Source organism: Microcaecilia unicolor, chromosome 6 (genome assembly GCF_901765095.1).
Source record: "Microcaecilia unicolor chromosome 6, aMicUni1.1, whole genome shotgun sequence".
NCBI lineage: Eukaryota > Metazoa > Chordata > Amphibia > Gymnophiona > Siphonopidae > Microcaecilia > Microcaecilia unicolor.
Genome location: NC_044036.1, coordinates 113165196 through 113181639, shown reverse-complemented (window position 1 = coordinate 113181639; position 16444 = coordinate 113165196). Strand labels below are relative to the sequence as shown.

The following is a 16444-nucleotide window of genomic DNA, read 5'->3' as shown; positions in this document are numbered from 1 at the left end:
TCTTTTAAGAGCCATTCTCTGGTCTAGTCTTTGCCGGGTCATGACTCAGTTGCTGCCAGCCGGGGCCCAACCTGACTGCGGCTCAAGGGCACACCTACCTTGAGTCGTGACAACATCAATCACCAAATGCTACTGATGTCAGTATAGCTGCATTCATTCAAAAAGGTATACAAATAATAAAAATTACACAGTAATAAAATAATAAGGGGTAATTCTATATAGGGTGCCCTAAGTTAGGCACCAATTAGATGCCCAACTGTAGACATGAAAACAGGAGATAATAGTAATTGAGCGTAGCAGGTACACATGTAAGTGCATTTAGGCACTATTTTATAACTGGATGCCTATGTTTCTCACGCATAAATGCAAAAGGAGCATTCCCATGGCAGGGACATGGGTGGATCATGGCTATTCCCAGTATTTTGGCACACACTGTATAGAATACTCTCATTTATGAATGCAACTGCAGCATGAGGGTATGCCCATTTACATCAGCCATAGACATGGCATGTGGTCATGCCTAAGGGGTCCTTTTATCAAGCTGTGGTAAAAAGGGCCCTTCGCTAGCAGCGGGAGCTGTTTTTGCTGTGCTGTGAGGCCCTTTTTACTGCAAGGGGGTAAAAAGGCTGAAAAAAGACACGGCAATGTGGTAAGATCTCACTTACATATGGCAGTAAGGGCTCCCATGCTAACCCAGCAGTAACCAGGTAGCGCATGGTGCTACCCAATTACTCCTGGCTAACTGCCACACTAAAAAAAATAGGGCCCTATTTTCCCTAGCATGGGAAATGGCACACACTGGGTTGGAACTACCGCTGGTGCCTGCATTGGGCCAATAAGTACATAAGTATTGCCATACTGGGGCAGACCAAGGGTCCATCAAGCCCAGCATCCTGTTTCCAACAGTGGCCAATCCAGGTCACAAATACCTGGCAAGATCCCAAAAAAGTACAAAACATTTTATACTGCTTATCCCAGAAATAGTGGATTTTCCCCAAGTCCATTTAATAATGGTCTATGGACTTTCCCTTTAGGAAGCCGCCAAACCTTTTTTAAACTCCGCTAAGCTAACCACCTTTACCACATTCTCTAGCAACGAATTCCAGAGTTTAATTACATGCTGAGTGAAGAAAAAGTTTCTCCGATTCGTTTTAAATTTACTACATTGTAGCTTCATCGCATGCCCCCTAGTTCTAGCATTTTTGGAAAGTGTAAACAGACGCTTCACATCTACCCATTCAACTCCACTCATTATTTTATAGCCCTCTATGATATCTCCCCTCAGCCGCCTTTTCTCCAAGCTGAAGAGACTTAGCCGCTTTAGCCTTTCCTCATAGAGAAGTTGTCCCATCCCCTTTATCATTTTCGTCGCCCTTCTCTGCACCTTTTCTAATTCCACTATATCTTTTTTGAGATGTGGCGACCAGAATTGAACACAATATTTGAGGTGCGGTCTCACCATGGAGTGATACAAGGGCAATATAACATCCTCATTTTTGTTTTCCATTCCTTTCCTAATAATACCTAACATTCTATTTCCTTTCTTAGCCTCAGCATCACACTGAGCAGAAGGTTTCAACGTATCATCATCAATGACACCTAGATCCCTTTCTTGGTCTGTGATTCCTGATGTGGAACCTTGCATGACACATAAGCGCCGACTCCGTGGGTGCTGTGTGTGCTCGGGCTAGGGAAGGGGATGAGGGGGAGGGGGACAGGGAGGGGGACAGGGGAGAGGAAGGGGATAAGGGGGAGGGGGAGGGGGACAGGGAGGGGGGATGAGGGGGAGGGGGGAATGCACCACCTGTAAAAAAAAAAAATTAGCATCCCCAATTATTTTGAAAAGTTGGCTCCTATGGCATGACATAGCTATAATTCGGGTTCCTGTTTCCCACATGCATCAATTTGCACTTGCTCCAGATTGGCACATGGTAAGCCTGCATTGGGCTTACCACCTCTTAGTAAAAGAGCCCGTAAAGTTGGGTGCCTACATGTCAACTAGGTCTGTCACTAGGTGTAATCATCAATTCTACCCTGAGCATGAGGTATGTGCAGAAGATGATTGGGGTGATTTTTTCTAAACTCAGAATCATTAGGCATTTAAAAGATTATTTAAAGCAGGAGAACTTCAAAATGATTATTCAGTGTATCATTATCCCTCAATTTGATTACTGTAATAGCTTTCTTTTGGGGATATCTAAAAAAACAATGACTAGAGTGATATGGTTGCTGTGTTAGTCCACATTTAAAGGTCATAAATAGAAATAAAACAAAACAGAGAAAAGAAAATAAGATGATACCTTTTTTATTGGACTACTACTACTACTTATCATTTGTAAAGCGCTACTAGACGTACGCAGCGCTGTACACTTGAACATGAAGAGACAGTCCCTGCTAACTTAATACATTTTTATTAGCTTTTGAAGGTAACCTTTCTTCTTCAGATCAGAAAGCACATTACATAATTCAGCTATTACTACTGAAAATGCCTTTGCCCACCATCTAACTTTCCTATATTTATTTATTTAATTTATTTAATAACATTTATAGGCCGCTTAAACCTAAGCAGTTTACAATTTAGAACATATATAATCCACAATAATAATTCACATGCAATCACAATATCAAACTACTTCAATAATGTGCCTACTCATTTAAAACGACCAGCTAGGTAAACAATAAATCTCCATACCATCAAACTACTCAGTAGGGGAAAGCCTGAGCAAAAACTGCTGCAAAGATATACCCGACTTTAAATAATCAGGTAAATTATTCCATAACATTGATCATTTTATTGAAAAGGCAGCAGCTTTTGTTTCTGCAAAGTGACTACGTACCAGTGATGGCACAACAGTCTTTCGTGACCCATCTGACCTTAATGCTCTTGCTGGTTTATAGAGCTGGATAGCCTGCGCCAAATATAAAGATATAGGAAGCAAACCACTTTACAGACCAGTGTCAAGATTTTATCAGCAATCCACTGGCAATCTGTGCAGACTTCTTATCCCCAGTGTAATATGCTCAAACTTTCCCCATCCCAGGATCAGCTGTGCTGTGGAGTTCCGTATAACCTGCAAGGCTTTAGAGCGAGCCATTGGAATTCCTAGATACACTGTATTGCAATAATCTAATTTTGTCAAAACCAACACCTGTACCACTGTTCGAAAATCTTATGGTGTCAACATAGGTTTCAATCTACTAAGTAATCGTATTGGGAAAAGAGAGGATCTTATCAGCTGTCCGATTTGTTCCTGCATTGACAAACGTGCATTGAGAACAACACCTAAACCTTTCACCTGTTGTTTAATACTCATTTCCCCATCTACCTTGCAAATCGATTGAGGCAACACTTCCATAGTTTAAGTGATGGAACATTTAACAAGCTAGTCTGTGAGAACCAAAGACACCTACCCAGAATGCATTCACCAGCTTTTCCTTCAAATAGCTTGGATTTTGAGAATGTATGAACTTATAGGTCATCATCAAAGTTTTAAATCCACATTTACTAAGTGGGAGCCAATGCAGTGATGGTTACACACTTTCCCTTCTCCATACTTCTGTCAAAAATCATGCAGCCATATTCCAGACTATCTGCAATTTTAAGAATGCATATCACTGCAGTCTCTATTACTGAAGACAATGCCTTGCTTTCCAGATATGGACATAATTTTTTCACCAGATATAGCCTGTAGTCAGTGCACTGCTTTACACTAACAATCTGATCCCCACCCAAACCTTCCTGGTGACTATATTCTCAATGATTTAACTGATTCCTTCAAAGGAAGGGGGTATTGGCTAACATCGGTCTTGCACTTACTCTGCTTTCATCCAACCCTCCAAAACAAGGTCATTCAGATGTTAAGCATTTAGAACTAATCTACTGTCCAGCATCCAACCTTGAACGCATGTCAAGCATGTATTCAACTGTTCAATCTTCCTATTTAAGTCTTTGTTCAATAGTATCATCAGCATAAGTAAAAAATCCCAGATCAAATGACGGCACTGTAAAACTTTTGGCATTTGTATGCAGATAATGTAAAGTACAGATGCTGTCTAGCAGTTTATAGGGGTAATTTAGAAACTGTTTTTTGTCTCTGTTCTTTATATAAATCTGTCTGGGCTATTTCAGTCTTTTTCACAACCTCTCCATTGGAATATTCTAACGTATCTTTTGAAGATATCATATTCCAAGCCATGAGATCTGGAATGTTCTTCAACATCTAGTTTAAAAGCTGTTCTGTCTCCTTTTTAAATATTAGTGGTAGCAGCCCGATTCCAACCAGTGAAGATGGTACCTCTTCTTTCAGAATAGTCTCCCCCTTCCCCAAAATGTTGTCCAGGTCCTAACAAATCTAAAGCCCTCTTTCCTGCATCATTGTCTCATCCACACTTTGAAACTTCAGAGCTCTGGCAGCCTCTGGGGCTCTACATGTGAAACAGGATGTATTTCTGAGATTACTACCCTGTATGTTCTGAGTTTCAACTGAACTTTCTATCTAAAAGTCTACATTTGACACCTGTAACCTCCCTTTTGTATCTTCTAGAGCTTGACCGGATTTCCGTTTCGGTTTCAGCACCAAAACCGGCCCCAAATCCATTTTCAGTCTGTTTTTGGGTTCGGTCAAAAATCCCCTCGTATTTTTGGCTGGAACCAAAATTAGTGCTTTGTTCCCCAGCGTCCCTCCATCCCCCTGGACAGGAGCTACCCCCTCCTTCTACTCCCACCAGAATAGGAAGAGTGTCCCCCCCCAGGTGCCTCCACTCTCCCTGATCCTATCTTACAAGCTATTGTTGATCTAGTGGTGTAGTCGGTGCAGGAGCAAGCTCCAGTTGCTCGTGCCCCTGTTGGCTCTGTTCTAAAAATGGCTGCCATGATCTCTAGATGTGATGCTCATAATGTCAGTACAATACAATAAAACGCTTTAATAGGCAGCTGAGGGAGTAGCAGCTGAGACATATAGATGGACAAGCTGGATAAGACAAATTCATGGCAATAAATAGTTGATTGGCTAAATTGAAAGCAAATTACTGTATATGTACAGTTCAATATGATATGAGGAACTGGTCTTAGTTACAAAGTGTGTGGCAGACTAGTCCTGATATGGAATAAGTGGATAGTCAGTTGCCACTTGTATTAAAGGCTTGGAAGACAAGCCAGGCATTGGGAGAGGGGAGGGGGGGGAAGGGGGCTGGGAAGTGAATGGTGGGAATCAAACACAGAGAAAGATTTGTAACCAAAGCTCCTTTCTAAACATAAAGAGCCCAATGTTCAGACTGGGGGAGGTAGCTGAGCAGGGCCGTTTCTGATGACAGACATTGAATATCCGGGTGTATTTTGGCTTGTTTAAATTTAACCGGTCAAGCCAATATTCAGCACTGGCCGGTTAAGTTTAAACCAGTCAAAGATATACCTGCTATTTTGGTGGATAGCCAGTTATATCATGCAAGTTTGGCTGTCAAAATCTTTGGCTGGTTTAAACTTAACCAGCCAGCGCTGAATATCAGCTTAGCCGGTTAAAGTTAAGCCGGCCAAAATACACCTGGATATTCAATGCTGGTCACTGGAAATGGCCCGGCATTGAATATCTAGGCTCAGAGCCAACTGAGTGAGACAGCCTGGCTGCCTCCTGCAGTCTGAATATCGGGCCCCACAGTTTGATTAATATACTTCATCTTACTCCAGTCCATATGATTGTTGAAACAGAAAAGTTTTCAAATCTCTTTTTGAATCTGAATATCTCTAACAGGTTACTGACGTCAGACAGGGGCGGGCCCAGCAGGAGAAAGACGCGCCATCGAAGCTGGGCGAAGGCAGCCATCAGCTTTCTTCTTGCCCGTGCAGCGCCTTCGGACAGAGGAGAGAGGCGCTGCACGGGCCCGGTAAGAGGGAGGGGGGCCCGATGGAAGAGGGGAATGGCGGCGACGACCCCAAAAGGGGGCGGGGCACAGGACGGAGGATGTCGGGAGGCGGAGCTGAGGTGACAGAGTAGTGAGGAAGGGAGGGGGACCGGGGCAGCTAGCATTTTGCTTTTTCGGGGTGGGGGGGAGCGGCGGAAAGTGGCGAGCAGCGGGGGGGGGGCAAGGCCATCCGTACAGGACGCTCCTGATGAGCGCCCTTGCCCCCTCCCGACCCTTTTTTTTTATTTTTGTTTTGATTTGATTTGGGAGCCATGTGCTTGTGATTTGACTGTGTTTTGACTGTTTGTGGCATGCGCAGAGCAGCTAACATAACGCTTGGCTGCTCTGCGCATGATTTGGGGGCCGATTAACGATGTGTATTGTGATTCTTTGGTACATTGTACGTTTCAATACCGATCTCAGCATGTGTGACTTTTTTTTTTGGTGCATTTTTCGTTATTTTAAAATCGTTAGGGACTTTAACGATTTAGATTTTTTTACGTTTGGTTGCTGCATCTGCCTCATAGATAAATCTTGGTCCCATCATGGCTTACATTTGAGCAGCTTTAACACTTATAGGGACAGAATCTGGAAGAATGACACCTCTTTCTTTAGTTGTTGGGCTGCCTGCTTTTTTGCATATGCTTCTTAACTAGGAGCATCTAATCTCCCTGCAGCAATTTACCATGCTATAACAGCACTAACTCTAAGGAGTCAAATAGAAACTTTACCTCAGTGGCGTAGGAAGGGGGGGGGGCAGTGGGGCGGTCCGCCCCGGGTGTACGCCGCTGGGGGGGGGGGGGTTGTCTCCGCTTGTTCACTGCTCTCTCTGCCCCGGAACAGGTTACTTCCTGCACGATGTGATGTGTTGATGTGTTATAGCAGACTTGTGTCTGGTAAGACTTAAATTACTACTACTACTACTATTTAGCATTTCTATAGCGCTACAAGGCGTACGCAGCGCTGCACAAACATAGAAGAAAGACAGTCCCTGCTCAAAGAGCTTACAGTCTAATAGACTATTAAGCTATGGAACACTTCCTCTGGAGTCTACTTTAAATATAACTGAATTGTTGCCATATACAGATGTGTGTTTTTCACGCTTGTAAGTGCTTAAAATAATTGAGTTTAAAATATGTAAATTGTCACCCATGATGCATAACAGCTGGTGAAGCTAACTTATTATCTCCTAACTTTATAATCTTGCATGCTCAGTTTTACTCTTAACAGTCCTTTTCAGTAAGGTTCCCTAACTGATTTAGCCTGCACTAAATGCTGAAAAGTTGATTGAATACCTATGGGCTGCATGGCACTTACCACTGGATTCTACATATGACACCTTAATTTCCACGCAGAAATTGAAGCATATTCTATAACGATGCACAGAACTTAATTGGTTAACTAGCTAATCAGGACTCTTACTTGCATGTTAACAAGCAATTATCAGCACTAATTGACAATTGAGATTTATGCGCACAACTCACTGTGTTCTATAACGTGGTGCACCTAAATTCTAAGTTGCAAAGGTGAAAAGGGGGCATGGCCATGGGCGGGGTGTGGGTGTTTCTATAATCTATGCGCATTATAGAATACACCTGATCTGCGCCTAAGTTAGGCATCGGGATTTATACCAAGTAAAACATAGCCTAAATTGACGCTACCAAATTTGGTTGCATGGAGAGCCGCTTAGCATATTCTATAAACCACAAGGAACTTTATTTTTGTTACATTTGTACCCTGCGCTTCCCCACTCATGGCAGACTCAATGCGGCAGGCAATGGAGGGTTAAGTGACTTGCCCAGAGTCACAAGGAGCTGCCTGTGCTGGGAATTGAACTCAGTTCCTCAGAACCAAAGTCCACCACCCTAACCACTAGGCCACTCTTTAAGTCTATTCTATAAAATTTATTTACTTATTTATTACATTTGTACCCCGCGCTTTCCCACACATGGCAGGCTCAATTTAGGCATACTTTAGAGCATAGGCCTAGGTGGGGTTTTTCCGCGTGGATTTTTCAGGCATCATATATAGAATCTAGCTCTTAATGCACATTAATTCATTAGCACACGCTAAATCCATTAACGTACCTTAGTAAAAGGACCCCTCAGTGTGCAAAGTTGGGCCTTGCAAGTTATAGAATCATGTCAGTTATGCACATTACTTATTGGCCCTTTTACTAAAGCTTGGTGCATGTTAACGGACATTAGTACATGCTAAATGCTGCATTTCCTAGTTTCATTATCAAGTTTCTTTCTTTTTTGATATGCCGCCAAAGGATATACACCATCATAGCAGTTTAGAATTTCAATAAACAGGAGAGCCATAGAAAGAAATGAATTACAATATGTATAGGAAAGTCAGGAAAAGATACTAGCAAAGAAGGAGCAAGAGAGGGATACGGAGGAAGAGCAACTATTAAAAATAAAATGAAAGAGCAAAAAATAATGTAAAAGAAAGAGAGATAAAGAATCCAACATGCTTGATAATTCAACCACAGGTCTCAACACTACGAGGCCTGTGCAAGAAACACATATACTCAACAAGGCCTAAAATCAAGTAGCCAGCTCATACAGTTGCCTTAAAAAAAAGGGTTTAATGGCTGTTTTAAATTCTAAAAGGGAGCACAATCGCCACAAATCAGTGGGAAGGCTGTTCCAAATGGCAGGGCTGGCAACAGAAATTGTGGCTAAAGGTACCTCTTGCAAAGCTGGTATGACGAGAGCATGATGATCCATGGAACGGAGCACCTGAGTAGCGAATAAGGTAATAGATATTGAAACAAAATGGGAGGTTGACCAGAAGTAAGAGTTTTGTGAACTAAAAGCATACTTTGTACCTACTTTATATCTATGGGCCACATTGCACGTAGCATGTGCTAGTGTCCATTAACGCATGCTAAGCTTTAGTAAAAGTGCCTTTTAGTTGTTTAATTAGCTGTCAATTGGCATTAACAACCAATAATAGCTATAATTGGGGGTTAATTTGCACTAATTTGCAGTTATACTTGTAACTGCCCTTAGTTGGTATTCTACAAATTGTGCATGAAAAATCCAAAGTGTTGAACTGGAAGGTAGTGTGGACCTGGGAGTGGTATGGGTGGATCAGGAGTGTGATTAGCACTTACGCACCTGAGTTACAAAAGACTGGCAGTAACACGCCTATCAAACAATAGCTGAACACAAGCATTTACACCAGCCTTGCAGCTGACATTAGTGCTTATATCTAAAGTTAGGCGCAAAATTGTAGGCTTACGCTAGTATTCTGTAACAGCAAATACATGCGTCATTGATTATATTAAATTCACACAGCAAGCAGCATCCCAGCACCTATAGAAAATTACCTCCTATTTGTTTTCACAGTTGGGAGGATGATGAAGGTACATAAGTGTTGCCGTACTGGGACAGACCGAAGGTCCATCAAGCCCAATATCCTGTTTCCAACAGTGGCCAATCCAGGTCACAAGTACCTAGCAAGATCCCACAACAGTACAATATATTTTATGCTGCTTATCCCAGGAATAAGCAGTGGATTTTCCTAAGTCCATTTTAATAATGGCTTATGGACTTTTCTTTTAGGAAGCTATCCAAACTTTTTTTTAAACCCAGCTAAGCTAACTGTTTTTACCACATTCTCTTTCAACGAATTCCAGAGTTTAATTACACGCAGAGTGAAGAAAAGGGTAGGGAAGCCTTTTTACTGCTGGATTATGGGGTGGGATGGGACAGACCTATCTGAGCTATATTCAAAACCATCTGATCAGTCAGGAACCAGCTACGTTTTGTGGTCAAATCTGTCTGCATCAATAGCAGGTCTATCTTTGGCTGCTATGAACTTAGCTGGTCAACGGTGAGTATCAACTTGGCCAAAAATAAACCTGATATTCAATGCCATTCACCAAAAATGGCATGGCACTGTATATCTGGGCTCAGCGCGTGCTAAATGATAAGCCGCCCATAGGAATATAATGGGCTTCTTATCATTTAGTGTATGCTAATATCTTAGTAACAGAGTAGATGACGGCAGAGAAAGACCCGTACAGTCTGCCCAACAAGATAAACTCATATGTGCTACTTTATGTGTATACCTGACTTTGATTTGTATGTGCCATTTTCAGGGCACAGAGCGTAGAAGTCTGCCCAGCACTAGCCCCTCCTCCCAACCACTAGCCCCCCCCCCCCCCCCCCCCCCCCCACCGGCTCTGCCACCCAATCTCCGCTAAGCTTCTGAGGATCCAGCCTCTATGCCAGCCTCAAATGTCATACCCAGGTCCATGACAGCAGTATGCAGGTCCCTGGAGCAGTTTTAGTGAGTGCAGTGCACTTCAGGCAGGCGCACCCAGGCCCATCCCCCCCTACCTGTTACACTTGTGGTGGTAAATGTTCATTAGCATGCTAAATCCATTAGCACACCTTAGTAAAAGGACCCCTTAGTGAATGGCACCCAAATTTGGGCATCAAAAGAAAAATGAGCACTGATCGTTATTCTATAAACAGCACTCTGAGTTGGGCACCATTTATAGCATAGCACTTAGCACCGGGCTTCACACCCGATTTTGGGTACAAGGATTTTATACCAATTGAACCCTGGTGTAAATCCCTGTGCTTAAATTTTAGGCAGGGTTCGTCCAGATTCTATAATAGTGCACTTATCTTTAGGGAACGCTCCTGACCCACCCATGCCCATCCCATGGCCATGCCCCCTTTTCAGTTGCACGCTAACAAATTTATGCATGCATATTTATTTTATTTATTTATCATATTTATACCCCACATTTTCCCACATGTTTGCAGGCTCAATGTGGCTTACAGTAGACTAAAAACTCTATCATTAGTCCAGTAGTTATACAAATACTAGTAAAAAAGGCCCGTTTCTGACACAAATGAAACGGGCGCTAGCAAGGTTTTCCTCGGAGTGTGTATGTTTGGGAGAGTGTATGTGAGAGTGACTGTTTGAGAGTCAGAGTGAAAGTGTGAGTGTGTGAGAGAGAGAGTGAGTCTGGGTGTGAGTGTGTTTGTGAGAATGAGAGTGTGTGCAAGTGTGTATGTGAGACACAGTGTGAGAGATAGTGTATGTGTGTGGGCGAGAGAGAGAGTGTGTGTGAGACACAGATTCTCTGTGAGAGTGAGTGTATGAGACCAAGCGAGTGTGTGAGTGACTGTGTGGCACATAGAGAGTGAATGTGATACAGTGTGAGACAGAGTGTGTGAGAGTGAGAGTCAGAAAGACATTGTATATGAGAGAGAGAGTGTGAGCCCTGCCCTCCCAATCCATGCCCATCTGTCCCCTGTCCCCTCCATTCATCCCTATCCAGCAATTCCCCTCTCTCCCTGAGGCCTGCCCTACAATCCATATCCATCCATGCCCATCTGTCCCCTCCATTCATCCCTATCCAGCAATTCCCCTCTCTCCCTGAGCCCTGCCCTCCTAATCCATGCCCATCCATGCTCATCTGTCCCCTGCCCCCTCCATTCATCCCTATCCAGCAATTCCCCTCTCTCCCTGAGGCCTGCCCTGCAATCCATATCCATCCATGCTCCTCTGTCCCCTCCATTCATCCCTATCCAGCAATTCCCCTCTCTCCCTGAGCCCTGCCCTCCTAATCCATGCCCATCCATGCTCATCTGTCCCCTGCCCCCTCCATTCATCCCTATCCAGCAATTCCCCTCTCTCCCTGAGGCCTGCCCTGCAATCCATATCCATCCATGCCCATCTGTCCCCTCCATTCATCCCTATCCAGCAATTCCCCTCTCCCTGAGTCCTGCCCTTCCAATCCATGCCCATCCATGCTCCTCTGTCACCTGACCCCTCCATTCATCCCTATCCAGCAATTCCCCTCTCTCCCTGAGGCCTGCCCTGCAATCCATATCCATCCATGCCCATCTGTCCCCTCCATTCATCCCTATCCAGCAATTCCCCTTTCTCCTTAAGTCCTGCCCTCCCAATCCATGCCCATCCATGCTCCTCTGTCCCCTGCCCTCTCCATTCATCCCTTTCCAGCAATTCCCCTCTCTCCCTGAGCCCTGCCCTCCCAATCCATGCCCATCCATGCTCCTCTGTCCCCTGCCGCCTCCATTCATCCTTTTCCAGCAAGTCCCCTCTCTCCCTTCCATGACCCCCCCTCGCATCCATGCTCCTCTCTCTCCCATGTCCCAGCCTGGCCCGCCCTTTTCTCCCCCCCCCCCCCCCTTCGCATCCATGCTGTCGTTTCTCCCCTGCCCTCCCGCTCCCATTGTTCTACTTTACTGGCCACCCTCTTCTCTCCCCCCAACATCCCTTTTTGTTTTTTTTCTTCTTTTTAAATTTACCTCCGTGGTGGTTCCGGCAGCGAAGCGTCAGGGAAGGAGGCGGTGCTCCCGACGTCTAGCCTTCCCTTCGCTGTGTTCCGCCTTCTTTTGACGTCATCCTTGATGTCAGAAGAAGGCGGAACACAGCGAAGGGAAGGCTAGACGTCGGGAGCGCCGCCTCCTTCCCTGACGCTTCGCTACCGGATTTTTTTTTTCCCGCCCTCGACGTCATGACGTTTGACGCGAGGGCGGGGCAGAGACGGCTGGCTGGCTGGCTGGCTTGAAGGCTTCACACCACGAATCCACGAACCCTTCAGCCTGGGAGTGACGTCAGGTGGCTTCAGAACGTTGTCCTCAGAACGTTGAGGGTGCGTTTTATTATATTAGATGATAGATTGTGGTAGTCAGAGTGGATAGAAAGAACAGGGTATAAAGGGAAAGGGTAAAGGTAAGAGAGTCCAAAATAGTCCATTTATATGCTATTTTGAAGGACTTTGGGTTTTATGTTGGAGCTTGGGGGTAGGCCTTCCGGAATAGGCTGGTCTTGAGTAATTTCTTAAAGTTGAGATGGTTTTGAGTAATTTTGACAGCTTTTGGCAGTGCATTCCATAATTGGGTGCTGATAAAGGAAAAAAATGAAGCATATTTATAGAATACTGCCTAACAAGATGTGTGTATAAATTCAAATTGTTGCCAATTAGTGCCCAATTACTGGTGCTAATTATCTCATCGTTCAATTAAATTTTGAGCGCCATGTAAAGAATTTGAGAATAAGTGTAGATTTTTGTCCTCCCCAAGCCACGCCAATCCCATGTTCCCATCATGCTCTGTGTGCTATGAATCTCCACATGTAAAGAGTGGCTTTCTGAAATTGCCGTTTTCTTGTGTAAATGCTGCTATTTGCCCATTGCTTGCAGAAACGTGTACTTCCATCCTGTCCTTTTCAAATTTAAAACTCAGACTGACTTTCTACTACTAACCATTTCTATAGCACTACTAGACATATGCAGCACTGTATGCATTATATCCAGGTACTTTTTCTGTCCCTAGAGGGCTCACAAACTAAGTTTTTGTACCTGGGACAATGGAGGGTTAAGTGACATGCCCAAGGTCACAAGAAGCTGCAGTGGGAATGAAACCCAGGTTGTCAGGATCAAAGCATGGTGCATTAACCATTAGGCTGCTCCTCCACTCCTATCTGACATGGTGTTATATGACAAACCTAATTTTGTATTTAGCATGCTCACAACTATGATTAACACATCACATAATTTTGGCACTCAAGAAAAAAATATATGGCCACCTCCGGAATGGACAGCCTGGCATCTGACATGCATGCCAACTTCCAAAAGGGAAGAAGAGCAATATTAATGTTATTATTCTCAACACATAATTCCAGTTGTATCAATGGTGCCATAGGGAGATAAGGTGACTTGTCCAAAATCATACAGAGTTGGTGGCAGAGCCAGAATTAGAACTTAGGCACAAGGAGAGAAAATGGCTTGCCCAAGATTAAACTGATGCTAAGGAAGGAGCCAAACTTTTATTCAACCCTGGTCGTTTTCTTTTTGATTTCTAGGATCTTAATCTGATCTCTGGTGGTTACTCCCACACATGCAAACTGAGTTATCTTCTAATAAAATACAGTCGAAGCATATTCTTAGCTCCTGGAAATACATGTTCATCAACCTCTTCTGGTTTACTGATGCTCAAACAAAGGGATTTATTGACGCTCAAAGGAAGGGATTATGGGATTTGTAGTCCTGTATTGTGCACAGTGCCCTGAAAACAGCAGTCCCCTGAACTCCCAGAATGTAAAAACCAGGACTGGGTCCAAGTGAAGTACCAGAGATAATGCAGGGATGTCAGAAAGGTAGCGGGATAGGACTTTCATACACACACAAAAATTGATGGGGAGGAATACAACATTTTTCAGTCTGACTTTTATGCACCTGTGTTTACATTAGGATTCCTCATTCATAGTCACTAGTATTAAAAGCGTCTGGCTATATTCATGTGCATAAACATTACTTCCCAGGAAAAAAGAACCTTTGGGGGTGCCAAATCCTGTGGGAATTACCCTTCCCTGGACACAGTTTGCTCAATGTTGGAGGTGCTCAAGCACCCACAAAGCTGGCTCGTATGCTCATGCACAGTGATTGCTATGAAAAGGGCTCCGGCTGGATTCATGTACTGCCCAGGAAAGAACCCCTTCTGCCCTGCGTTTCCTATGCTGTCTGTTTTTCTAGCCTGCAGTCTCTTCATCAGCATGTGATTGGCTAAGAGTCTGGCTGGGCTCCAGAACGGAGCCTGTATATAATCCTGAAAAGAGGAAAGCTGATACTCAGTGGACCCTGCACACACGGTCAAGTTTCATTCAAGAGGAGCGGAGACAAAGCCAAATACCAAAATGTGCAAGGGACTGGCTGCTTTACCCCATACATGCCTGGAGCGGTAAGGGAAACTCTTTCTTTCTGTCACTGAAGGTGATGGGAGGGTGCGTGCAGTCTATTCACACGTTATTTCAGCTCTTCTACATGCAGAAATAGGGATTCGAGAGTGTTTCTTAGCAGAAAGTGGTGTGGTAACTGTGATAGTCCAGTTTTAAAGGTGATAAATAGAAATAAAACAAAACAGAGAAAAGAAAATGATACTTTTTTTTGTTAGACTAACTAGTCCAATAAAAAGAAGGTATCATCTTATTTTCTTTTCTCTGTTTTGTTTTATTTCTATTTATTATTTTAGCAGAAAGAAATGCTTTGGACATGATATAATGAAAGCTACTAGCTTAAATCTAGAAACTAGGACATACAGGTTGGATAAGCCAAATACATTTTGGTTGTATTAGCATGATATAAGAATTTTTTGAGAACTAGAAATACAAATTGTTCACCCTAAATAAATGATGAACAGCCCAGAGTAGGCAAAACGAATAACATGAAAGCAAATCATTCCAAAATTCTTCACTTACTATACTACAAACTGGGTAAATTATTATACAGGACAGAATAGTTTTCTGCATGGAATGTGTTAGTATTTTCGCTTTACGGTGTACAGTAACTTTTATTTTTGGATTTTATATGACTTTTATTGGAAGAACCCCTGCCTATGTACAAGGAAAAGAGTGCTAATGCCCTGCAAGTCAATTTGCAAGACTTTTTTTTTTTTGGCTAGAATGTAACCTCTTGCAACCTCAAGACAGAGATAAAACCCAGATATTTGCAGAAACATCTTTTGGAAAAATGCTGCCATGCTCCTGCCCCGGGGGCGGGGGGGGGGAGCAAATTTAAAATTGGGCAAACCTCCCTTCAAGTTATGCAGATTTTGCTTATGTATTTTTTTTTTCATCTGAATTTTTATCCCTTCAAGAGGTTGTATGAAATTAAATCCTTTAGTACAAAATTCAGTGTTTCAGAGTTGTACAGTGACTTGCAAACTTTTACCCAGAACTTAAATTTGGCCATAAGTATACAAAAATGTGCAATTCCTTTGCAAAACAAGTACTCCAAAATACTGTATGTTGTCACATGGAGTTTACAGGAAAGGTACATGGCAATTTGTGAGCAACGTAAATCATCTAACTTTATTTTTTACTGGAAAAAAAATATACAGAAATGAAGCTGTGAAAGGACTAAAGACTAATACAGTCTTATAACCAATGCCTATTTAAATGTATAAGATGCATCAAAATGTCTTCTGCTCTGTAATACTAAGAGAAATTCTAGGAATACAATAGAAACACTGAGCATCCAGTTTTCAGATTCAACAATGGCATGGCCTTGTGTACATCACAATTACATAACACTTGTGGTGCACTCTTACCCTAGCTGAGATAATATTTAACTATTTCTCTGACCTCATGTGCACCTTTCTTTAAATTAGTCACCTTATTTTCTAAATCCACTTACTCTATCTCTCTGATCTCATGTTTAACTTTCTGTAAATTAGTCACCTTATTTTCTAACTGTTCTTACTCTCTTGCCTATCTATATGTCCAATCTTTGCTTATAACCTACACTGTCAATTAATATGTTCTATTACGTATTGTGTTGACATTGTAAGTAGTATACTCACTCCATACTTTGTATTGTTATTTGAATATTTTTACTGCTGTAATTGGCTATTGCTCATGTTTGATTTATTCTTATTGTACACCACCTTGAGTGAATTCTTTCAAAAAGGCGGTAAATAAATCCTAATAAATAAAAAAATAAATTTGATATAGATATGTGTGTCTTCCCTTATAGTTATTATGAGATCAC

At 42.8% G+C, this 16444-nt stretch overlaps 1 protein-coding gene across 1 annotated transcript in view; it reads left to right on the top strand.

The window, feature by feature from the left end:
• The first annotated feature begins 14515 nt into the window (after nt 1-14515).
• The window catches only part of RGS5 (regulator of G protein signaling 5), an 81541-nt gene continuing 79612 nt past the window's right edge, over nt 14516-16444 (top strand). Inside the window, exon 1 of the mRNA XM_030207344.1 lies at nt 14516-14636. Within this exon, the coding sequence (XP_030063204.1) occupies nt 14593-14636 (44 nt within the window). The 5' untranslated portion in view covers nt 14516-14592. The remainder of the gene's footprint in view (nt 14637-16444) is intronic.